This window comes from Phaseolus vulgaris, chromosome 5, assembly GCF_051622355.1.
Source record: "Phaseolus vulgaris cultivar YP4 chromosome 5, ASM5162235v1, whole genome shotgun sequence".
Lineage (NCBI taxonomy): Eukaryota > Viridiplantae > Streptophyta > Magnoliopsida > Fabales > Fabaceae > Phaseolus > Phaseolus vulgaris.
This window is the reverse complement of record NC_143502.1, coordinates 18,766,407-18,776,059: the sequence shown is the minus strand read 5'-3', so window position 1 is coordinate 18,776,059 and position 9,653 is coordinate 18,766,407. Positions and strand designations below refer to the sequence as shown.

Sequence of the window (9,653 nt, the reverse complement as noted above, 5' to 3'; positions counted from 1 at the left end):
TATAACCGGAGGGGCACGCCCGCTACCGGTTTGCAGAGGACCGGTGGCGTCGCCAGGTACTCCTTCAGCTTAATGAAAGCCGCTTCGCACTCATCAGTCCATGCAAAGCGACTGTTTCTCTTGAGGCACTGGAAATATGGATGCCCCTTCTCTCCCCCGGCGGAAACAAACCTTGAGAGCGCCGCCATCCGCCCTGTCAGTTGTTGCACCTCCTTCACCGACGTCGGGCTTTGCATGGCAATAATCGTCGCGCATTTGTCGGGGTTCGCCTCTATCCCCCTTTCTGTGAGCATAAAACCCAAGAACTTACCGGCCTCTACCCCGAAAACACACTTTTCAGGGTTTAACTTGAGGCGGAACTTGGATATTGTGACGAACAACTCCTCCAGATCCGTCACAATGTGCGCCCTATCCTGCGACGCCACCACCATGTCGTCGACATAGGCGTACACATTCCTCCCGAGCATGGGCGCCAGGACCTTGTCCATTAACCTCTGGTACGTGGCGCCCGCGTTTTTCAGCCCAAAGGGCATCACCTTATAGCAGTAACTGCAAGTCTCAGTCATGAATGCAGTTTTGTTCTCATCTCTGGGGTGCATCTTGATCTGATTATACCCTGAGAAGGCGTCCAAGAAACTCGGCACCTTGCTGCCGGACGCACTGTCTACCAAGGCGTCGATGCTGGGCAGCGGGTACGAGTCCTTCGGGCATGCCTTATTCAGGTCCGTGAAGTCAACACACATCCTCCACTTTTCGTTTGCCTTTTTCACCAAAACGACGTTGGCAAGCCACTCAGGGTACTGAATCTCCCTGATGTGGCCAGCACTCAACAGCTTCTGCGTTTCGTCTTTCACCACCTGCTGCCGTTCCTCATTGAACTTTCTCCTTCTCTGACGCACGGGGCGGACCGTGGCGTCCATGCTGAGGTGGTGACACAGAAAATCGGGATCGATGCCGGGCATATCCGAGGCGGACCATGCGAAGGCATCCAGGTGGCGTGAAATCACTTCCGCCAACCCTTCCTGTTGTTCTGGGCTCAGCGAACTCCCTAGCTTGAATGTCTTGCCGCCAATCTCCCTCTCTACGGCGTTAGCCGTTGGCTGTTCCCTGCTATCATCCTGACGGGCGCCGCGTTCTCAGGGCTTTCCTCCATTGGTGCATCAGCTTCGGGCGTCGCCTTCGCTAGTAGGGCCTCGTCAGGCGTCGACCCAGCGGGCGTCGCCTCAAGCATCGTCGTGTCCGCGCTGGGCGGATGTTCGAATACCATGAACACGCCTCTCTTTGTTTTCAGGCTGTTCTCATAACACTTCCTTGCCTCCTCCTGGTCTGACCTGATGAATATCACCTGACCACTGAGGTCTGGCAGCTTCATCTTCATGTGGCGTGTGAAGGACACCGCGTTCAAACGGTTTAACGCCGGCCTGCCCAGCAAAATATTGTAGGCGAAGTTGGCGTTCACGACCAGATACCGGATGCTTTCGGTACGTGAGGCCTCTCCGTCTGTAAACGTAGTCCTCAACTCCAGGTATCCCCGGACTTCCACCTGGTTATCCCCAAACCCATACAGGCATCCCGTGTAGGGACTCAACAGATCGGGGGACAGCCGTAACTTATTAAAGATCGACAGAAACATGACGTCTGCCGAACTTCCTTGGTCAACAAGCACTCTGTGCACCTTCCTCCCGGCTGTGACGACTGAGATGACAACGGGGTCGTTGTCGTGGGGTACCACATCTCGGAGGTCTCCTCTTGTGAACACGAGATCTGACTCCCACGGCTCCCCCGAGAGTCTCTCTTCGATTGAATTGACCCCCCTCGCGTATTTCTTCCGCTGGGAGGCGGTGGGTCCTCCGCCGGAAAAACCTCCAGCAATGGTGTGGACTCGCCAAGCACAGGCATCTCGTGTGCTGGTTCTTCCGCCTGCGGCGGCGACAAGGTGGCGGTCGTCGTGGGCTCCGCGACATAATCCTTTAAAAACCCAGTCCTCACCAGCTCATCTAGCTGGTAGCCCAACGACAGGCAGTTGTCAATGTGGTGCCGGAAAGCCTCGTGGAATTCGCACCAAGAGTCTTTACGAGGCCCTGACACCTTGTCGGTCTTCGCCGGTCGCCTCATCCTCTCAGCTATGTTAGGCATGGTGATCAAATCCTTCAACTCAACCACGAAGTTGTACCTCGCTGGTCTCGCTCTTTCTCTGGCCGGACGATCGCCTCCCGCTGGACCCCGTGGCTGGGGCTTTCTGGCTTCGTAGGGGCATCTCGCCTCTGGCTTCGTCCTTCCCGTCGTGGTCTCATTGACCCTGACGGGTTGAGCTCGCACCGATCCCCTCTGGCGTGAGGGTACGACACTGGTGCGCTTCACACACACCTCCCCTTCAGAAGCAATATGTTCTACCGCCCTACGTCGTAGTTCAGCGAAAGTCCTAGGGCGGTTGCGGATGATGGATTCTCCAAAAGGACCGGGGCATACGCCCTTCACAAATGCGTACACGATCATAGGCTCCTTTGTCGTACCAACCTTCACGACCTGGGTCCCGAAGCGATTGATATACTCCTTCAGGGTCAGGGTCTCCCCTTGATACTGCTTCACATCGAATAGGTCGTAAGAGACCGGCGGCGGGGCCTTGTTTGCTAAGTATTGTTCCCTGAACAACCGCAACAATTGGCGGAAAGATGTGATATGACCCTCTGGAAGGCTAATGAACCAGTCCATAGCCATCCCGGTCAGGGTGCTCATGAAGAGCTTGCACTTGGCAGTGTCAGAACCGCCTACCAGGACCATCTGCGTGTGAAATGCAGCAAGGTGCGTCTCTGGGTCCTGCATCCCGGTGAAGATCACCTTGGGCCCCGCGAACGTGTTCGGGATCACTGCCTCTAGGATCTCCTGCGAGAAAGGAGTGGAAAACTCCCTTGGTGGGGAATGGTTCTCCATCTCGTCATGTCCAGGCCGCCTCCGATCATTTCTCAGGCCCTAGCGCAACTCCTCATTTACACGATGGAGCTCTTCATTCCGCTCATGCGAGGCATCGAGATCTGCCTGCATGCGTTCCTATTCCATTTTCGACTCCGCCATGTCCTGCTGCAGCCCCCTCATTATCTCCAGGACCTGTTGCATGGATAGTTCTGCTGGGGCTGCGCGTGCTGTGCTCCGTCTGGTGGGGGCCATTGTCACTCCAACCTTCTCCAACGTTACTCCGACTCAGTAGATTTTCTCAAACTTGTGATGGGACTGATGTTTTATATCGGCCCCACGGTGGGCGCCAAATGTTCCGTCCGGTTGACCGGGACGTCTTCGTGCGCGACCTCAACCGTCAGCTAGGGACTCCTTCCCACTGGTTACCTGTGGATTCCTGCAAAAGAGAGGACAAAGAGGCGCCCTAGCGGCCGTTTGCACTCCGACGCTCAAGTCAGCCAGCAAGAAACACCAATACTGTTCACCTACATCTCTGAGCACCGCGTATGGCACTCTGAAGGTGATAAAAAGAAATGTGTATATGTGTGTGTGTTTTCTCCCTCAGGCAAAGATTTTTCCCCAATTCCTTGTACGTAGCCTCAAGCACGAGCAAGCAACCAGAGAGTTCTCTGGTAAATTTGCCAAAAGTTCCAACAACCTTCTTTCCAACATTCTCTGCGCTATTTAAACTAACCAAGCATTTAAAGCGCCTTAAAGCGCTTTTAATCACAAAACGTAACGCATTTAATTAACGCGCCTAATTAGAAAACGTAGCGCATTTAAGACGTTGAAACGCTTGGGAGCTGTTACAGTACCTGAATGTTCGAAACAGAAACTGTATTGAATGACTTTAATTACCTGGTACCTGACTGGAGTGTTTCTATTCTGACATGGCTGTCGTACACGTGGAGGGTCGTATGACCCCATCTGGGGGCGTTTCTACGTGTGAGTCCTCCTGCTTGGGAGGGCTACTGTGCTAGGGGTGACTTTTTGGGTGCCAACTCATGCCCCCAAGTATCTAGTCACTTACTTTGAGAGCGTATCTGCCTTCCTCTTGCACCCTGCGCCCTGCTACCCTGGGCGTGACCTTCCTCTTGAGTCGTATCTGTCCCAAAGGCGTCTCGGGGGCGGCAGGAGTACTTCACGAGTCAGGCTGCCCTACACTGGTGCTATTACTATGGCCTTGAAGCCACCTTTTCCTTTCTCTTTATCACTGCCCCGGGTTATCGGGACCTGAGGCTTCCCCACGGCGTTGCTCCCTCCATGGTCTTTCCTACCCATGGGTATCGGGGAACCACACTGTGATCGCCTTGCTTTAGTACTGTTTGAGCTGGCGACGCCCTGGTTGGGCGACGCCATCACCTAGGCGACGCCTTATCCTGGCGACGCTTCCTCTTGGCGATGCTGGCACTTGGCGTCTCTCCACCTAGGCGACGCCTTGCGTTGACTTTGACTCTCCAGTCGTTGACTTTGACCTTGACTTAGTCAACGCCCGGATACGGGACGGTACAGCTCTGAAGTCACCCCTTTCATTGAGTGAGTGTTAACACAACTATAAATTTAGTTATATTCAAAATGTTTCTTTAATGGAATCATTAGTAACACGTTGGTTATGATTATTTTCTTAGGGAATTTAAAGGTCATTTGCGAAGGAGTGTCTAGAGGGAGAAGAATTTCAAATACAGAGATAGAAAGGAGTGTTAATAAAGATTTCATTAATTGGTTTCCTCAAAGGGTACGTAGAATATGTTTTCATAATTGTTTGATTAAAATTTTTAACATATCTTCACACTTTCAATCCTTATTTTTGTAGATTAATAACCCAGACATTTCAAGTACAGTGTCAGATGATCTTAAGTACTTATCTCAAGGTCCAACTCCACATGCTAGAAGATTTTCTGCCTTCAATGTAAATGGATTCAAGTTTAGGACCGAAAGTCGAGAACATGGGTTAAAAACCCAAAATAGTGGAGTTTACTTAACTTCATCAACATCATGTGTAGCAAGTAGGGCAGATCAAAACATTAGGGAAGCGGATTTGGCATACTATGGAAAATTAGAAGATATAATTGAGCTTAATTACTATGGTCGTTTTAAAGTGACATTGTTCAAATGTAAATGGGCTGACACCACAAGGGATAGGGGGCTTAGAAAGGATCCGTGGGGTTTCACTTCGATTCATTTTTCAAGATTAATTCACATGGGAGATTGTGAGGAGCATGATCCGTATATTGAAGCTTCACAGGCTGAAATGGTATATTATGTTAATGATGAAGTTAACAAGGATTGGAAAATTTTCATCCACTTGAAACCACGAGACTTGTATGATATGGGAGAAGGACATAATGAAGTTTGTGAAGTGGAACCATGTCCACAACAAGACTTAAATCAATTTTTCAACGAGTCTGAACATTTTCCATTGTTTAGGGATGATGAAGACGATGAGTTATTAAACGAGGACACCAATGATCATGAACTTCATGAAAATGAGTCAATGTCAGAGTAATAATAAGCTTCGTTTGTTAATAAAATTGCACATGTATGGTTAATGTCAATTGCACATGTATTTGATTATGTACTTTGATATACACCATTATATCTTGTTTTTGTTCTTCATTCTTTCCTTTTTTATGTGCAGATATGCCTAGGCCTAAGAAAATTAAGAACTTGCTCAAGGCAATTGATGGACATAGTTCAGACACATCTGTGGGGAACTATGTTCAACTTAATGACACGCCTCAAAGTACACGTCAACAAATAACCAAATCTACTCAACCACATTTTGGATCTCCATTACCACAAGAATTTGGACATACACCACCACAAATCTCACAATCTGCACAACCACGAAATTTACAACCTACTTTTGAATCATCATCACTACCACAAACTAAGTCTGCTCAACCACACACATCTAAGTCTACACTACCACATACGTCTGAGTCTACACTACCACACACATCTGACTCTGTACTACCACATACATCTGACTCTGCACTGCCACATACATCTGACTCTACATTGCCACATGCATCTGAGTCTGCAGAACCACATACCCCTCAGCCTACACAACCGCATACATCAGAATCTGAAGCAGAAAGGGTGCCACCAAGAAAAGGCAGGCAGTCAAACCACTATTGGTTTATTGATACTATAGGTAAAGATATGTTAATTTTGCTATTGTGTTTTTCTTTTCATTTAATTACTTTCATTGCAAATACCTTAATGTATTATACTTTGTAGATGAGCATGGAGTTACTCAGAAAATGAAGCTCAAGGTTAGAGATGCTCATAACTTGCCCAGTGGAATACGTGTGGTTGTCGACTATGATGATAACTTTCAACCCATTAGAGAAGCATGTGGTTTGCTTGCTGGAGTTTGTGGACAACTAGCAGGAAATCATATATTGTTGCCTATAAGTTTTGAAAGTTGGTCATCTATGCCTGATACTTACAAAGATACTATATGGGAGAGTAAACTGAAGGTAATTGACCCTACATTCAATACAACATTAAATATGTACATTCTTATTTCTTTTTTTTGAATATATATGGACTAATTGTTGTATTATTTGAAGACTCGTTTTTGCTTCAAGATAAATGAAGACCTCGCTAAAAGAGATGTTATGTTCAAAATTGGCAAATTATGGAGGGAGTATAGATGCAAGCTCTGGAATGAATTCTATGACCCACTGTTAAGCAGAAATGACCTAATAAAGAATATTCCAGATGGTCTTAGCATGGAGCAATGGGCTATATTTGTGGATTATCGTCTCAAGCCTTCCACCGTGGTACATACTTTTCATTTCATGTATTTTCACTAAGCTTGATTTTAAATTTGCAAAAACTAATTTCATTTTACTTTGTAGAAACTGTGTAATAGGAATAGAGATATAAGAAAGAAACAGACTATTCCTCACACTGGTGGTGCTATGCCATTGTCAAGAAGGAGGGATAATTTGGTATATTTACTTATATATAGCTTTTTTGAATTTCGCATATATTTTGATTTATAATATATTATGAATTTTTGTAATTATATTATCCTTTTTTAAATGTATAGAGAATTGAAACTGGTAGGAACATTGACCGAGCTGAGATGTGAAAGATCACACACAAGAGGAAGAATGGCACATATGTTAATGATGAAGCAATGAACATTGGGGTAAGTTCTAATAACATATATCAATTTTGGGCTATTTTGGATACTGTCTTGGACTATTTTGGACACTATTTTAGGAACATATTATCTCTGCCATGGGTTTATATTGTTTTGGACTATTTTGGACTGTTTTGGGCTATTTTGGATGTTGTCTTTGACTATTTTTTACATTGTTTTGGGAACATATTGTCTCTGCCACAGGTATATACTGTGTTGGATTGTTTTAGGCTATTTTGGATGCTGTCTTGGACTACTTTTTACATTGTTTTGGACTGTTTTCGGAACATACTATCTCTGCCATGAGTATATACTATTTTGGACTGTTTTGAACTTTTTTAGCCTATTTTGGATACTGTCTTGGACTATTTTGGACACTATTTTAGGAACATATTATCTCTGCCATGGGTTTATATTGTTTTGGACTATTTTAGATTGTTTTGGGCTTTTTTGGATGCTGTCTTGGACTATTTTTTACATTATTTTGGACTGTTTTGGGAACATATTGTCTCTATCATGGGCATATACTGTTTTGGATTGTTTTGGGCTATTTGGATGCTGTCTTGGACTATTTTTTACATTGTTTTGGACTGTTTTCGAAACATATTGTCTCTACCATGGGTATATACATTTTTGGACTGTTTTGGGGTATTTTGGATATTGTCTTGGACTATTTTGGACATTGTTTTAGGAACATATTATCTCTGCCAAGGGTTTATATTGTTTTGGATTGTTTTTGGCTATTTTGGATGTTGTCTTGGACTATTTTTTACATTGTTTTGGACTGTTTTGGGAACATACTGTCTCTGCCATGGGTATATACTGTTTTGGACTATTTTGGATACTGTCTTGAACTATTTTTACATTGTTTTGGACTGTTTTGGGACCAAGTTGTCTATGCCATGAGTATATATTGTTTTGGACTATTTTGGATTGTTGTGGCCTATTTTGGATGCTGTCTTGGACTATTTTTGACATTGTTTTAGACTGTTTTGGGAACATATTTTCTTTACAAAAGATTGCAGATTTCCTAGTTCCTTGGATTATATGTGCACGGAGTTTTGGATTTGATAAATAGTATTTTCATTACTATTGTTATTGTTTTTCGACATGGACCGTGTTTCTTTTTTAATGTTGGTTGCTTCCATTTTTATGTAGGAAAAAATTGATGAGCTAATGCTGCAAAATCCAGACACTGCATCAGATATATCTCCAAATGATCCAGTTGGTGTCATTCTTGGAAAGGAGCATCCAGGGAGGGTCAGGGGACTTTCATATGGAGCTTGTCCAACCCTTGCTTTCAAGAAATCCACAACAAGGTTAAGCAATATGAATCATGGTTCCTCTAGTGGTGGGTCTTCAACAAATGTTGAAGAAAAGGTAGACCAGATGGCAACTGAACTTGCAATTGTAAAGAGCCAAATGCATACTCTACTAGCCTACATTGCTTCTAGACCAGACGTGCCAGAACATTTAGCTGCAATGGCAGCAAATTTGGTACAACCATCTATTAATGAGGTATAAATTATATACTTAAAATTTTATTCTAATACTGTTTTAATTTCTTTTTTTTTAAAATTCTCAGTTAACTATAAACATATTTTAACTTATTTCAGGCACCGGATGTTGGAAGTGATGCTCCATCACCAAACCAGAATATAAGATCAAGTGGAGACAATAAGACAAATTAGGATTGGAGTTTTAGTTCTAATATGTTTAGAAAGTGAAACAATTTCTATTTTGACAATTTAATTTACTTGTTGTTTGGATTAGTTTGACATTTTCAACTTTGTTCTTTAAATGAATGAATGAAGTCATCTTTTCATTATTATATTTCTCAATTTTAATTATATTATGAAGTAATTGTATTATGAAATTAATTTATATTATAATTTAATTATATTATGAAACTTAATTGTGTATTAAATTTAATTATAATATAAAATTAAATAATATTATGAAATTGATTTATAATATGAAATTTAATTATAATATTAAATTTAATTGTAATATGAAATTTAATTATAATATTAAATTAAATTATAAAACAGAATTAAATAAAATATTAAAAATATTAAAAATTAAATTAAATATTTAATATTTAAATTATGACAGTCATAAAGGTTATCATAAACGCCATACTATACCGTATTAACTGGCGTTTATAACTGCCACAATTTACATTGGAATTGGTTTACCAGTTTGAAAATTACGACATTTATAACTGACGTAAATTACACGCTTAAAACCGCCACATTATACAATGCATAATATGGCGTCTGCTACAGCGGTTCTCACTTGACCACCATATTAAACTTTGTGGCGGCAAGAATGCTGGCGTTATTGGGTACCGCCACAGATGTAAAATGTGGCGGTTATAAACGCCAGGTTATACGAAAATAACCGCCACCACATACACGTTTTTTTGTAGTGCTTCTTGCTAACTTCTTGAATGCAGAAAAGGCATCACTCTTTGATTCCAAGAAGAGAGTCCAAGTGAACCTAGAAAAGTCATCAACAATAACAAGAGCATAGTAATTTC

The 9,653-nt window shown here is 43.2% G+C and overlaps 1 protein-coding gene across 1 annotated transcript; it reads left to right on the top strand.

Moving 5' to 3' along the window:
* Window positions 1-6,578: 6,578 nt before the first annotated feature.
* Window positions 6,579-8,802, top strand: LOC137834030 (uncharacterized). The gene is made up of 4 exons (XM_090302885.1): window positions 6,579-6,743; window positions 6,822-6,914; window positions 8,270-8,629; window positions 8,728-8,802. Exons 1-4 carry the CDS (start codon window positions 6,579-6,581, stop codon window positions 8,800-8,802), a joined length of 693 nt encoding a protein of 230 aa, XP_090159011.1.
* Window positions 8,803-9,653: the final 851 nt, after the last annotated feature.

Bases quoted from the DNA above. Each gene is read 5' to 3' on its own strand.
- LOC137834030 (XM_090302885.1), top strand. From the start codon at position 6,579: ATGTTCAAAATTGGCAAATTATGGAGGGAGTATAGATGCAAGCTCTGG. The intron at 6,915-8,269 runs GTATATTTACTT...ATTTTTATGTAG, and splicing joins CAAGAAGGAGGGATAATTTG to GAAAAAATTGATGAGCTAAT. The intron at 8,630-8,727 runs GTATAAATTATA...AACTTATTTCAG, and splicing joins TACAACCATCTATTAATGAG to GCACCGGATGTTGGAAGTGA.